This window comes from Rhea americana, unplaced genomic scaffold (genome assembly GCF_003343005.1).
Source record: "Rhea americana isolate MKP2758 unplaced genomic scaffold, rheAme1 scaffold_7, whole genome shotgun sequence".
NCBI classification, from domain to species: domain Eukaryota; kingdom Metazoa; phylum Chordata; class Aves; order Rheiformes; family Rheidae; genus Rhea; species Rhea americana.
Window position 1 is genome coordinate 2,150,536 of NW_028186867.1, and position 15,765 is coordinate 2,166,300.

The window sequence follows — 15,765 nt, forward strand, 5'->3', positions numbered from 1 at the left end:
GCACTTCCTATATAAAGATCAGATCAGTGTAACTGAGATGGTCTTGGGGAACTTCACATTACAAACACGTAACACTGTGGAAAACCAAATAAAGATAGAAACACAAAGGCTCTGCCTGCCTGCCTCCCCCAAAATGTCACATAAAGATACCTAAAGTCCTAACGGTTTGTAGAGTCCCTGGTGCTCCAGAGTCCTAGTCTGCTCTGAGGACAATGCGACCAGACCTGCAGGGTCACCATTTGCAGAAGTGCAGAGTGTCACGGCAGCAGCGGCTGGGGGAAGAGGACTTCTAACTGTGTCACAAGGCTGCTGCAGCGCCAGCTCCTTGGTTCAGCCCGAGCTCCTCTGACAACCACGGCAGGAGCAGGAGGAGAACACAAGGCTGCCTTTAAGTTGGACGCTGCTCTTTCATAAAGTACTTTTTGCACTTCTGTTCAGGACAGTCCAGAGCACAGCCTCTGACAGAAGCTATTTGCAGAGCAGTCTCTCAGCGTTATATCAAACTATGGGAGCTAAAGATTAGGAAAATAGAAAGGTAATTTAAATTCACTTTGTCTTGTCTACAGAGTCCTTTGCTGTCTGGAGCTTGGCTGCTTAGCTCATGTTGTTCAAAAAAGTGGCAAAATAACTATTGACATAAGAGAGTTTTTTTTTTTTCTTGATGAGAGATAGACAGCAAGATAGAGACAGCATTAGGATGTTAATCTGTTTTATAGACTGAGTATTTTCTAAGAAGATGTTTTTATTGCAGACTAAAATTCTGATGTTTTCTAGAGAAAGTTGTGAGGAGGAAGTGAAGAGTTTAACATAATCTTCTCATAAATCATACCTTTATTTTCAGTTTGCATAAGCCTTTCTTCCAATGAAAAATGTCTCTGAGGTCACAAATCAATTTGCAACAAAGCGGAATATATTATGCTTTCCAGTTTATTGGGATTTGTCTCTCACGTCCTCCCCACACACAACTTTTTAAAAAATAATCAATAAAACCGTTTGTACAATGGATTGCTTGTTTTGCCCAGAGGGTTATTTTCATTTATACACAGTAAACAGAAACACTCTTGGAGCAGAATTAGAACCTTTAATATGCTTCTTAGAATTCATACAGTCCAAACGAAATTTCATTGTCTGTATACTTCACAGGTTCACCTTTTCCTGTCTTTTTCTAAGCAAYGATTAAAACTTCCTTTCCTGTAGAGTAGCAAGCAGAGAAGGTAATTCTCCAGGGACTAAATTCCTGAGGTCCATTTTTGATCCATTTTTGCTTTGATAACTCATGTTTCCATGAAAAGGAGATGTTTCACAAGAGAATTTAAAATTTGATTCTGGTCTACTAATAAAACATTTTACTTATTGATAGTAAAAATTCAAGGAAAACTTGAAAAGCGTCATACTTTTCAAGGGCCAAACTTGATTGATCTTTGTATATTTCTCTATTATCCCCAATACAAATATTTATAATTTAGCCAGATTTTACATGAAAATGGTTCAACTAGAAGAGCAAAAACCCCTCTGCCTAYGCTACCGGCTCAGAGCTCTGTCGGGTCATCGCATGGATGGGGAATGTGCCCCCAACCTGCTCTGAAACCTTTATTGGAAGCTGCAAAGCCTGGGCTTTGCCAGGCTAACCACAGCCTACTGCTATGCAGCCATTCTTTCATTTCTGGCACTCATCTTTCACACTAGTGMATAAAATAATTTAAGTCAGGATAATTTTTGTCATCATACAAAGCTGTAATTGTAATGTAACTCTTTATTGCTGATTTCTAAATTAATGAAATTAATCACGAGGCTTAGAAGTTAAGGAATATTTTTATTTGTGATAATTTACAATAGTGGGAACATATAAGCCTTTTATAGGCTTGGGTTATGGGTYAACATGCTAACGATCTAGGAAATTCCTTCAGTGCTGGCTTTTCTGCAATAGCAGGTTCTAAGCCAGGCCTGCCCTCATTGTAATAACGCAGTTTGTTACTGGACCCTTTGAATAAAACACTCAGCTCTTGGCTATCAAGCACAATTTTGTTTTTGCTACTTCTAAAAGGGTTATGTTTTGTTTTTCAATATTCTGGCTGTGCTTGGACAATCTTACTTTCCARTGTTTTAATTTTGTTTTTCCATTTTCTTCCTCCTTAGGCTACACAAGCTATCAGTGTGTGGCAGGGGTATTTGGGTGTCTTCCCTTTTGTTGCTGGGAAAAAAAAAGAGTGTTCTCTACTCTGGAAAGTATTCTGATTTCTGCTGAATGATTCAGTGAACCCTGCCTTATTAGAAGACTGTAGTTCAAACACAATTCAGAAAGATATTTAATCTTCTTAGCCCGCAGAAGCATTTCTATCTGCATGATAAAACAGCTCATTCCAACATGCAAGTCATGAACATTTGAGTAATAGAGTACTGTTCTGCACTAGGGTAGAATATTGCCAAATTTTTGGAAGGCTTAGTTCTGAAAGAATTTTATTTCATGCTCTTCAGCCCGCATGAATTCAGGTGGACAAATGCTTGCAAAGCTTTATTTGTGACATATAAAATCCCCATTCCATAACTGTCAGCACAGAGATTAAAATAGCTGCAGTTGTGTAAAGATACTTGCAAGATGACTCTTGCATCTTGTTATTTCTAATATCCAGTTCCAAGTAYTATATTTACTGTTACACTGTTATGCAATATTGCTAAAATGTATACTTAGCACTTCTGGCTTAAATAGGTTAGATTAGTTATTATTTTATTTTAAAAGAGATTATTAAAGGCATAAAGGGAAGGAACCCCTCCTCCAAATTTATGGATCTAATTTTTTGCTAATGAAGCAGGCCTCTCAAAATAAGTGCTTACATATCCTAGGGAGTCAGTAGAGGGAAGTATCTTGGAGGYATCCAGGGGAAGATGTTAGTGCCTAAGCTTTAGCAGAAGGCTCTCTGTCAATACTGATTCTACAGTATTGCTTGTTCAAGCAGACCTCACCTAATGGTTAAACATTTTGCATTAAGGATTTGATGCAATGAAGAAACAGGCTTCAATAAAGTCACTTGCTAATAAATCAACCCTTGTAGTTAAAAGAATTAGCACTGTTTGAGGAGTCTGAAATCTGCAATAGCAGGTACGGCTGGGTAAGTCAAAACAGCTCCTGTCAACTGGTATAAGGAATATGGTAATTAAAAGCATTATATACATCATAGAGGTGATATCAGAAGACGATCTAGAAAYATCTTTTCTTGCTTCTGAGAAACACAGCCACAATCCTAAAACTTTGTGAACAATGGCTTCTATAGCTGATTACTTCATTAACTAAGGAACACTAAGGGGCACACGATGCTCTGGAAGAGACAGAGTCTCCTCCTGTGAAAGAGGCTGGTGCAGATCAGCAAAGATGAGCAAAGAAATCTACYGCTGGGTTTTGGGAATGATGCCAGGCCACCTGCTTTGGGGCTATGAGGGTTGCTTAAAGGACCTTGCTGGATGCAACAGAACAGAGCATGTTCCTGAAAGTAGCAGCTGGATGTGTACACAGACGCATCCTAATTTTGAGTAGAAAAACTTCTAGAGTTCAAGCTGCCGCAACGTTGACATTCACAGTCTGTTTCAACGTTAAGAAATTCAAGTATGCTCATAAGCATACTTGGTTACTAGACCAGGACTACCTATGTTAGCAAACTGATTGATTATCCCTAGGCCAGAATTTGGTCTGCTTGAACTCGCAATGTCTGTCAGGGCCATTAAGGCCTCTTGGCGCATTCCAGGTGCAGACACTCTCCCTGAATAATTCCTGGGCATAGCTTGGTGGGTGGAATGGTTCAGAGAAAACTCCAAATATGCAGGTTGTAGGCAGCTACCCTGCCTGCAGCCAAGGCAGTTTGCTAGCATAGATACAGGTCATTCTCTGTCAACTGGCCTCAATGCCTAAGAATATTCCCAGGCGTGTTTAGTTTRCTAATGTGGAGGTAGCTGTAATGGGTTTCTGCACTATCCATGGAACATAAGCATCTGAAATAACTTATATGTGTCATAAAATTAAAACAGATACTGAAAGATATTTCATGGAAGAAAGCAGTCTTTGCAGAGAAGGGCAGAATCAGAACTATGGCTGGGGATGGCTTGAGATTTGGCCAACTATTTACATTTCATTTTACACGTCCAAAATCTTTTAAGCATTTATTTGCTTTAGAATGTTGRTTTGTTTCATAATAGATAATTAATCCCCTTACCTGTCTGTATGTATGCATTTTGCTGTATTATTATAATACTTCCCTTCACAATATCTAAGCATCCTTCTCATAAGCATCTGGTGACGCTCAAGCCTTTGATAGGCTTTTCTGATATCTCTGGTCTCTCCCATTCTCCTCTTTAAGGTGTGGTGGAAGAGGAAAGAGTAGCTGACTGTATGTATTATTTGCTGGCTATTTTATCAGAGAGGTGCCTGTCTCCACTTTTTTAACAGCCCTTTATAAAGTCCAGACAGCACACATTGCTGTGCTAGCCTTCCTATCTTGAAAGTCTGTGAATGAGTGGATGGAACATCAAAAATCAAACTCCCTTTCTCAGTGGGATACCACTACATTTGGAAACTCATGCTCTAGTTTCAGATACTTTATTCTGCAAACAAATCCTCAYACACAGTTTGTTTTGGATTAGATCTTATACCTGTGTTACTCTTCCAGTGATTTGAAGATTACATCAGAATGCTTTCTAAAATGTTAACTGTTAGAGAAACTTATTAGTTGTATAAYCTACAGCTTGAAGAAAATACTTTGTAATATACTGAGGTCCATTGTACTAAGCGGTATATAGTCAGAGGAAATCTGTTCTTTCACTTATCAAATAACGTATTTTTAAAGGGCAGCAGAAAAGTACAGTCAGGCAGATGGGAAAGTACAAGAAAATTAAGGGCTGGGCAGGACAATATGGCTATTATAGAATATAACAGTTCAGGACTGGCACATCAAATTAACTGTAGTTTTCATTTTGGAAGCATTCATCAATTTGTACAGGACAAACAGAACTGCAGCATACTGAAGAGCTCAGGGATTTTTTCCCCTCATTTAGTTGATGCTGTAATACATACTTTACCCATATATGATAACTGTTACCATTATTATGCTAGACATCTCAAACACTTTTTTTGTGCAATAGCATAAAGAAACAATCGGTTCTCTTTCTTTGGCTTATTTTTTTTTCTGTGCATTCGATGCCATTTCAATCATGTAGGCTTTATATGGCAATCATTGCTGCATTATCTGAAGGCTAACTGAATTCGCATGCTTTGTTTCTTGTGAGCAGGCTAAAATCCGATCAGRAGGTGCATGAACTTAAACAATTTTTATTTTCATTGCATTGCCATCAGTYTGCATAAGAAACAGAACCTGAACGTACTTTCCAGCCATGTGTGTATTTATGTGCTTCCAAAATCAGTMGCAAAACTTATTAATAAAAATCTGTAATTTAAGGGTAAAGGCAAATGGCATCTGACTAATGGCTTTGATTGCCATCCTCCAGGTTTAGCTGAAGCTGTTAAAAATATCAATGTCCTGTGCTCTTTGCCCCATCCAACTACTGGTGTTTAGTGCCCTGCAGCAGAATTAAACTGTACCTGACTCCTTAGTCACTGCAGTACATACTCTGGTTTATCAGATTCTGCATGGTTTAAACTATGCATGCTAGGACTGCAAGCTACAGTGCCTCAGGAACCAGGATAGGAATGGCAAGTACTGGCAAAGAGGTGAATCAGATACCCAGAGATACCTATCAATGCAAAAGCTAACTGATGAGGTCTTAATTCCCTATAGAATGAGTTGAGAGATGTCCCCTGCAGAGGGACAGAGCACTTGAGTAGATGTCTAAGATCAGCTACGTAGATGCTCTCCAGAATAAAGCAGCATTCTTTACTTCATCTCAGGCATCACCACGTGTGCCTAAAGGATAATTCCGTATGGTATCCTTTCTCCCCATGGATTTTCCTTAAATAATGTGGTTGGGCTGACCTATCACCTGAAGACTATCTTTCACAGAATTCAAATAAATACCATAATGGGTAAATTTACCATTAAAAATGCACTGTTTAGGATAGCAGTGGAGGCTGAGGGCTGAAGAAGCTCTATCAGATCAACATATTCAGTCCAGATTTGAATGATCCTAAATGAAGAGGTTAAGATAACAGCTCTGAAGAGAGCCATTGAATCTTCTCTGTAAATCTGTCTCCACATCTGGAAAGTTATTCCACATTTTTATGAAATTTTCTCTAAATTTTCATCTTTAGTAAGAACCAACCATGAAAACAATTTACTATGATTAATTAAATTCTCACACCTTAATCTGTGGGGGTTCCAATATTATGTCATGATTAYCTATGGTTAATCACCGTACTTAGGCATATACTGAAACGTCAAATGAGTAATACAGGATCAAGTTAGTTCAGGATAACTTGTTGTTGATCTACAAATCCTTATGTATGTAGTAACATTTCATTAATATCACAGAATCTTTRCCTTCGTTTGACACTTTTTTCTTTTCCCTTGAAACATTTGCTCAGGTTTGGACCAGGAAGATTAAGGAATACTATATGTCATAGTTTTTTCAGGCGTGTCAGTCTTAAAGTATTTTTCATTTATACATTAAATAAATCTCATTCTATAGCTCTCTCAATTATGTCCTTGGAAGAGAACTATCTGTATGAAAGAACTCTTTCACTCTTGCCTCCTTCATGACCAAGAGGTCCCTTCTTATGTTCTTAATAATAGTAATTTGGGTTGCCCTTTGCTAGGGATAAGTAATACTGTGTAGAAATACTGCCTGAGACACTACAAGGCTGAGTGGGTAGAGGAATATGGTTAGCAGAAAGCATAGTAAATGCAAGGCAGAAAAGTGTGTCTGTTATTACTATTGCTTGTCTGAATCATGGTATCAACCACAGACTCTGTCACAAATCAAAAGGCCATTAAGCCTATGGAAAAAAAGAGCTGACAACCAAAGTATTTCATCCAAAAAATCTACACGCATTTTTGCAATTTCTGCCACTATATCCATTTAAAATGAATATATGAATATACCTTGTGTTACAGATACTAAAAGTACTATTAGCTTTGGACTTTTCAGAATAAAAAGGACATTTAAAAGAATTCTGTCTTCTAAAATCTATTTTGTTATCAGAAATTACTCTTTTCTTCAACAGACTGTTGTCTTCCCTTTCTTAGAGATCTTGTGCTGTTTCTACAACTTGTATTTATTTCTGCCAATGACTTTTATTTTTCCTATTTATTCTTTTACATTTGCACTCTAACCCCTCATTTTCATATATTCAGTCAACCTTAGAAGAAGACTATACTGATGATCTTGCAAAAATTTGGGAACAGAATAAGGACATTTCTTCCTTTCAGAAATATGTTGAATAGCTGTACATCATGAAGACTCATCCCTCTTCTATCAGCTTTCCTTCAGGTTCCCAGTTAGACTTCTTCATCTGAGCCTTCATTTTAATGTTTAATTCTAAGCACGGACAAATGCAGTTTTTGACAGTGTCTCAATATAGCTCTTACAGGTATGTACATTATTAGCATTTTAGTTTGGATCACRAATATGCTTTGTAAATGCATTTCCTTGTTCTCCCGCTTACCACACTTTGGTTCTGAATGYATAGCAATCCTGGGGAGCACAAACTGGAGGGACTCCTTTTCAATGAAATTAAATCAAAATATGCCCTCAAACCACTCTTGAACATTCAGTTTTTACGACAAAATTATGTCTAGCTTGAAGTACCCCTCCCCAATAGAACCACTGGGACATAATGTCCTCACACAAGTGTTTTGCTCTATAGACCTGTCCCTACTGTGCTGCGCCATGTTAATGCAGACATAAGCCAAAGATAATTCTGTTTTAAAGTTTTGATACTTCTTCAAAGAAAGCTTGGATGACAAAGACTTTCTGAGACCCAAGTGTACACCATTAAGTAAGAAGAATCAGAGCGGATCACATGATCATTCAATATTTTAAGAATTTTCCATTATTATTTTAAAAATATTCAAAATACTTCGTGTGTACTCAGGACTATAGAGAGCATTCTAGGTGCTCTATCCTAGCACATCTTAAATGTGGAAGTGCTTGATATTCTGTGTCACCTTACTGTTACTAAGCTCCTACTCAGCTAGGGTACTGCTGAAAAAAAACAGTTGCAGCCTGGAAAAACAGTAGAGAGAAGTCTTGTTAATCTCTAGTGCATGCTCTCTCGTTCTTGSGTCTCTAAATAAGCTCCAATTGCAGTAGCTAGTTTCAGTCATGCTCTTACCCAGATGCCAGCAGGTCACTGACAGGGTTCCAGGCACAGATGAACACCTCTGATTCATGGCCCCGAAGGACTGTTGCTTTGTTAGGAGGAATTTCAACATCCCCGTCAATTTCCATTGGCTTTGAATGATTATCTGTAAGGAGACATAGCCGAATATAAGTAGTCTGCAAGATGATGTTAGATCTGCTTTAAAAATAGCTGGCTACCCACAGGCTAAAGCTTAATGCAATGAACACATTACAAATAACGTACTGTATTGTGTCACTGACCACATTATTCTATTTTCTTCCCTAGGGTAATTCAAAGTTATGATAGTTCTTCAAAATGTAGAACTTTCCAAAATATTCTGTATAAATGCATGTAGCTTTTCTAGAAAAAAATGGTTAGCATTTACTTCAGTATATTTTTTGAAGCTGAATTTATAAAAAAAATGACTTAAGGACTTATTAAAATAGCATATTACTGCATTTGAGAAAGCTCTATGTTGTTCTTTTAGGAAAGTAACATACAGCACATTCAGTTTCTTGAAGGGTGTCCAGAAAGAAATATGTGGGGTTACTGACAGATGATGGATATACCAAATAAGGGCCTCATTCCCTGAGCACTACAGGAAAACAGAGTGTGATCACCTTACTTTAGGGTTTCATGATTTATGCAAAGGAACCAATGATGCATAGATATACTTAACCTGCATGCTGCAATTTTGGTGGTTTTTTTGCAGTCTAAGGAACTTTGTTTTTTACAAAGCTCTTGCATTTCCTTAAGGAAAAAATAAAGCAAATTTAAAATGATGAATTTCTTAGTGGCAGCAATTCGTTCCAATTTGCACCACGAACAATGTTTTCACTCCAGATTTTCATCGCTTCAGTATAAATCTTCATCATTTTCAGCTCAAACTACACTTCCTGGCAGCAACACAAGATTATTATCCTCTGTGAACAAGACACCAATCAAGGACAGGTAACAAACTGAAACAACAGATAACAGATGTTACATACAGAAGCATAGCCCATTTCACAAAAAGCACATCCAAGAGCAGGTACGTGGCAGGCTGTCAAGAGAGGCAGCCTCAGGTTATTTAATCAATTTCTTGGCCAGCTGATCTGCTCTGATTGATCAAAGTCCAAGTCCTTATCCTGGGTTAAATCTTTTAGTTAGTCATTCTTTAATCACATATGGAGATCCATAGGTTCACAAGTGAAATAATTATGTTTCTTTATTGCCACAAGTTTATGGTATTTAAAATCAGCCACCTGTCCCAATATCATGCCCTGCTGAGCTATTGCCCATTGCCTGGCAAAGCAGACTGTGATAGTATACAATCACCATCGGAAGGAAGATCTCCAGATTTCTACCCTTGCCCATGCTTTCAACTACTTTGATCTGCTCAGTCTAATTTTTACCRAGTTGCATAAACAGCACTTCCAATAGCATATTTTGTTGGGTACCTTATTAATTATGGGGTGTGCAGTCTGTGCCCTAGCTATGCTGCAGACTCACATGTAATTCAGTGAGTTACATGGCRTTGCTTTGAGTATTAAAATTAGGAAACAGATAACAGTAGTTTCATAGTTCACATTCCTCATTCAAAATACTTGTATTTTTAACTATACTTACTATCTATGGACTCGTCATATAAAAATTAACATATTACAAATGTCTGTTTGTAAAACCTACACCTCTGCTAAGTTCATACGTAAATCATTGCCCTTGATAACTCCTCATGCGTGTAACTACTAAAATTAATACTGTCAGGATATAATAATGCTCGAGATCTAGCCTGACATTAGCAACTGGAAACTCTGATATGATATTCTGGGTAATCAGGGTAATGCACTATCAAAACCAACCAGAAGATAGGAGCCCAGAACCCATGACCTTCTGTTTCTCACCACAGTAGAAAAYCACCTGTTTTAAAGCATACTTTGATGAGAAAACCAGCAGCATGGTAATGATTATGCGTTCCTCTGTGTCCTATTCACAGTATGAGTTGGAAACTGGGGGCAAGTCAAGAGGTAACATCTTTCAAGTACTTTAATTTGAAAAATTTAAATGAGAGCTGCTCTTACCAGATATGATCCTAGTGTCACCTGCCTGGCTCTAAAGGCAGAGCTGCTTTTCACTCTTGAGTAAAATCAAATGAAGGCTTGGAAACAGCATTACTCCCAGGTCCCAGAGTTATGAGGTGCTATCAGGGCAAAGCCATCCAATTCTTAGAATTTTTTCCTTTGTACATGGCCAGACGGAAGAACCTAAATACACACTTTCAATGTTATTAATTGCTGAAAAGAAAGATGGTCTTGCTATGAAAGAGAAACCTTGATCAGCTGATACCTGCACTGGTGTATGCAAGACTGATTTTCTTTTGGGAGTGATCGAACAYCTCCAGAATTATTTTCTATTACTATTTTCTACTACTCATTTTGACAATCTTCAATTGTGCAGAATAAGAGGGGGAGATAAATGTCGAGTCTTCCCAAAAATGTTTGCAAATTTTCATATTATGTGTATTTTCTTGTTTTTATCAGTAATTAAATAGTCTGTAACATTCATATTTAGACTGCTACTGCTAAGCAGTATGCTAAGATTTAAAATGCCCCATTGAACAAATGGGACAGTTCCTACTTTTGCAATACTGCTTCAGGCTCTTTGCAAATTCAGATAGAAACTAGCAATATAAAAAAGAGTTGGCTACTTAAACAACAAAAAATTGCAGAAMCCTAGAGTACAAGATGATACCCTAGTAATGAGGGCTGAGCTCCTTGTACAGTGTGAGCTAGTTTGAGCCCTTTCTTATCTGAAAATTCTGCTTTCCTATGGCTGTGGATACTATAGATGTAAAGGGAACTAGAAATCTCCAGATACAGTAATCATTATCCAGACACAGTAATCATTAGGAATAGACTCTCTCTCTCTCTCTCTCTCTCTCTTTTTTTTTTAGTATCTTAGGATTAGAAAATTCTTGCACACAGGATCCTTGAAAAAGACGAGACAGTTCTACCAAATGCAACAGATTTTCATAGGTGAAAAATACAGTGAACAGGTCACACATTGGAGGACTGTGCTGAAATGTTAATACAAACCATTTTCTAAAGGTCAGGAACCTTYTGGTTAAAAATACATCATGTTCTTGTAATTTTTTCCCTCAAACATATTAAAAACCTAAACCTACTGGAAATTAAAAGTTACGATCCTCCAAACTTTTATGATTTTTTTTWWAAAAATACAGTTTTAAAACATCAGTGAGTGATTTCAACCGTTTCTTTATTTTTCCACCAGATTAAAAAAAAAGGTTATTTTAAGATCTAAACCTGAGTTTTCTCAGGAAATGTGTTTTTTTTTTTTTAATTAAATCTTTGACAGGCCATTCATTGAAGYTGTTCTTTATGGCCACAATTTTAATAAAAGAACAGGGCTCAGGTTTCTTTTGTTGACAYTTTTTTCCTTAAACCCAAGCCAATCTTTGCAAAAATAATGAAATAAATGACACTAAATTTGAGTTGGAAACCAATCCAAAGTTTGGCTCCATTTCCACATACTGATTTTTTTATTATTATTTTTTAAGCTGACTTAAAGCTGAAAACATTACCATGAAACAGCAAAAGAAGGTAGCAATTTTATTTTTATTTTTTTAAATCTGTGCCTCAAATGGTTACTATGGTTAGATTTTTTTTCTTTTTCCCTTTCTTAGATCAAATCACCCTTCCTATCATAGTATACTAATTATATTATGTACAGTACATATAAAAATATTTTCTATCTTATTATATTAAATACATTAACAAWTTTTTTTGAAGAGTTACAGTGTCCAGGAGAACTCCATATGAGAATAAATGTAAACTAGATAACTTCCCAAAGAAAAGACATCTCCTTCTCTGTTTTTAATTTTTCTTGCCCCCCCCCCCCCTTTTTTTTGACAGGTTGATATATTGGTGATTTCCAGGTTATGATTAAAGACTAAGACACCATTTAAAATCTGTTCTGTGGGACCTGACAGTAGTGGAAAAGATGGTTTGTGAATCTTCTCACATCTTTCATATCAGCAGCCCTTTACCCCAGTAGGTCTCCCAGCTTTCACCTTACCCATCCTATGTGCTATCCTAAGCTTTTGTCCTATCCTATCCTATGCCTTCTGTCCTAACCTAAACTTTTGCAAGACCCTTTGTCTTATTCTATCCTAGACTAAACAGACTTTCTGAACCCTATGAAAGGAAAGGGCATGACTTATTATTGAACTAACGTAACTATATTTTTATACCTTTACCATAAAAAGGAGAAATAAGAGTGTAAGAAAGTTAATCAGACCCATGCAATATATTATCCACTAGATTTGTTAGAGTCTTTATTTCTAGTGGTTGCTGACAATTACTGAAGCAGATCTCTTGCAGTTTGTTGTTTAAACAGATCTGTTCAAGAGTGAGAATGCCAGTTTTGCAGTTTTGTGTGCATCTTCCATGTATATTCCTCAGCCTTCAGCTGTGCTCCACCACCTTCCTGATATACCCTGAATAACCCAGACAGAAAGGCTACAATTCTCCCAAGGTGACACACACAACAGAGAGCCACTGCCCTTGTATTTCTCAGCAGCTTCTCTCCAAAGCCTGTTTCTCCTTAAACTGCAGACCTCACCTCTTTGCCCATGATGAGTAACTGGTACAACAGCAGCTGTCAACAGCATGTGCCAGCTGGCCAGCTACTCCCCAATGACCTCTGTCTTCCCATTTCCACTGCTCTGTTAACCTSTCTGCCTGGCAGGTTGCGTATCCATAGTTATGCTTTGAAATTTGCTGTATGGTGGAAYAGAAATTTGCTGTCTGGCGGAACACCTCATTTGTTGACATGAATCCTACCTCGGTGAAATTTTACAAGACAACACAACGTCAGTTACTGGCATCCTACTCCAGGCAAAGCTCCTGGATGACATATTAAGTCATACAGGACTTCTTCATAAATATTCCAAGGAAGGTCTGTAACTGTTCATGAAAATAGTTCTATTAAAAATTATTGTGAGAATTACTTTTTTTCAAAGGTGCAAATGGCAAATCTGAGAGATCATGGTGTAGAACGTGAAGATACATCTGAAGTGATCTGCAAGGCTTTCCTTTTCTAAATACAATAGCATGTGAGYTTTTTCAGATCAAGAAGAAGCAAATCTGACAGGATCTGTACTAGTGATGATCTGCTAATCAGTTTTCTACCTTCAGAATTTATTTTTTGYTCTGAGATAGGAAGAAGTTCCCCAAATTCACAAATGAGCTGAAGGAAAGGGTCAACAAACAAAATGTCACAGTTTGATACATTTACAAGTATTTTCATATCTTTTTTTACCACTTTATATATGAAATAAGTTCAATTTCAAAGCAAAGGATCATTCTGAAATAAAACAATAACTCTTTAGTCTAGAAAGAGATATTATTTTGGAAATTTTCAGAACTTCTTTACAATTGTTTTCTCAAAGGAAAAGTATAATTTAAATCACTGCAGTTTTATTGGGGAAAACTATCCTGTTGAATTGGAGTTCTCCAAAGAAAAACCTAGTTTGCGAACATTTTTTTGACTGGCTCATAGTGGAATCTGTTCAGATCAAAGAGAAGATGGAGACTGATAAAGGTATCTACACTGCAGAACAAATACACTCCATTGCATGACTACAGCCCTGACCTCCTGTTTGTCTAAGCCAAGGAGCTACTGGAGCTTCCCACAAAACCTGCCAAGCACGTTCTGCTGCATTTTTTTGAGGGAAATTAGGGATTAAGTTCTTATTTCAGAGGGCAGCCAGTGCCCTAGCATGGTTTGCACTCAGAAACCAGACCCATTAATCATATCTGCCCCACAATGTCAACACAGCCAYCAAGATTTAGTTACACATGCTGGTATGTGCAGTTCTTGTTTTATATGTCTAACTATGTCTAGCTTAGTCTCCCTGTGTCATCAATAAACAAAGGTGAATTCAGAGCTCTTGAAGACTCTGATTTTTCCCATAGACTAAGGAAGTCTAGGGAAGCTAACATTTATTTAGATATTTGCAGTGGCCCGTATGACTAAGCAGGTACTCTTAAAYAAAATAGATTAGGAATGCTGTCCTCTATGCCTTCAATACAACATTGGCTGTATCCAAACTGTTTTCTGGGAATAGTTCCTGGCCCATGCTATCCTCTATTTTGTACTTGACCATACTGTACTAAGATGGCTAGCCTGTACAGGCCAAAATGTGTCAAGGACCATGGTAATAAGGCCAGGGCTATCACAGAATAGTGTTCAAAACTATGCTCTGGTGATGTTTCATTTACCAATACATATATGGCTTGTAAATCCCAACCTCTTAGCCTATCTCCTTCCCAGTTTATATTAATTTAATTATCAGTCTGGCCAAAATGATCAACTGTAGCTACAGTTTGTCCTAATTTTTATCAACTGTCTAAAAATTGTTTATCAATTGCCTAAAAGCACTTATAAAGCTGATAATATTGATGAAGCTCGGGTAGCCTGCTAAAGGTAACAGCATGCAGTTCCACTTCATGACACCAGCTTCAACTTGCAGTTTTGAAGATAGCTGAAGTTTCTGGATTCTGAGAAGGCACCAGTAAAACAGAGCACGGTGACAGGAAATACGATGTTCACTCAGCAGCCTTCCAAAAATACACCTCCTCCTGGAATAATTCCCCTGAGTYTTGTCACGTTATGGATGGCAACCAACTACAAGAGTATTATTCAAACCCAAATCTACCCCAGTAACAGAAAGCAGCTGCACATGTTGGCTTACTTATTGCATGTGCCCCATTCTCCTCTCCATTCACAGTGGCTTCTCCGTTCTTTGGTGTGTTCTGCTGGGAAACAGCAGTTGTCGTTGCTCCCGCTGTTGCTGCCGTTGCTGCTGCYGCTGCTGCTGCACTGGCTTGTTGCTGAGCTAGTTTCTCTCTGAATGCTTGCTGCCGGGTCTGTACAACATCAGGCATCACCGCGTCTATCAGAGACAGTGATTCTATTGGCCTGCCATCAAATACTGTACCATCCTGCAGGGAAAATGAGCAGCAGTAAAATTGTAGGTTCAAGATCTTCACTATGGACAAGGAATGCAAAGAGGTCACCCTAAAGAGACACTGACTGAACTAGTTTGTGTGAAGATACTGCACCTTGACTTAACTTACAGTGCCACACTTCCATGGTCCATCTCTCTCTCACATCCACTATGATGGTGTTCATATTCAACTTAGAAATTACCTGTTCTATGAACAGGTAATTTATTGCAATTTTTTGTAAGTCAGGTATAGAAGCTATTTACACATGCAAAAAATATGCTATGAAAATCAAATTGTCTGAATGATGACAAAGTTTATTTTACATTTTGAAATAATGAGTCATGGCTAAAACTGAGAAACAGACTTTCGCTGAATTGTTTTTCTTGCTGCATTAGCAGTGACATTTGAATGGAAGTGGCAGACAAATGATGAACCTCAGACAAAACAAGAYATATGCACAAATTCAGCAGTTTG

The 15,765-nt window shown here is 37.6% G+C and overlaps 1 protein-coding gene across 4 annotated transcripts in view; it reads right to left on the reverse strand.

Annotated features, from left to right (window-relative positions):
* TBL1X (transducin beta like 1 X-linked) overlaps positions 1 to 15,765 on the reverse strand; it is a 202,647-nt gene that overhangs the window by 22,500 nt on the left and 164,382 nt on the right. For all 4 annotated transcript variants that reach the window (XM_085321548.1, XM_085321551.1, XM_085321549.1 and 1 more), the window contains 2 exons: positions 15,036 to 15,285; positions 8,273 to 8,405 (listed from right to left, as the gene is read on the reverse strand). In XM_085321548.1, the coding sequence (XP_085177674.1) occupies positions 8,273 to 8,405; positions 15,036 to 15,285 (383 nt within the window). The remainder of the gene's footprint in view (positions 1 to 8,272; positions 8,406 to 15,035; positions 15,286 to 15,765) is intronic.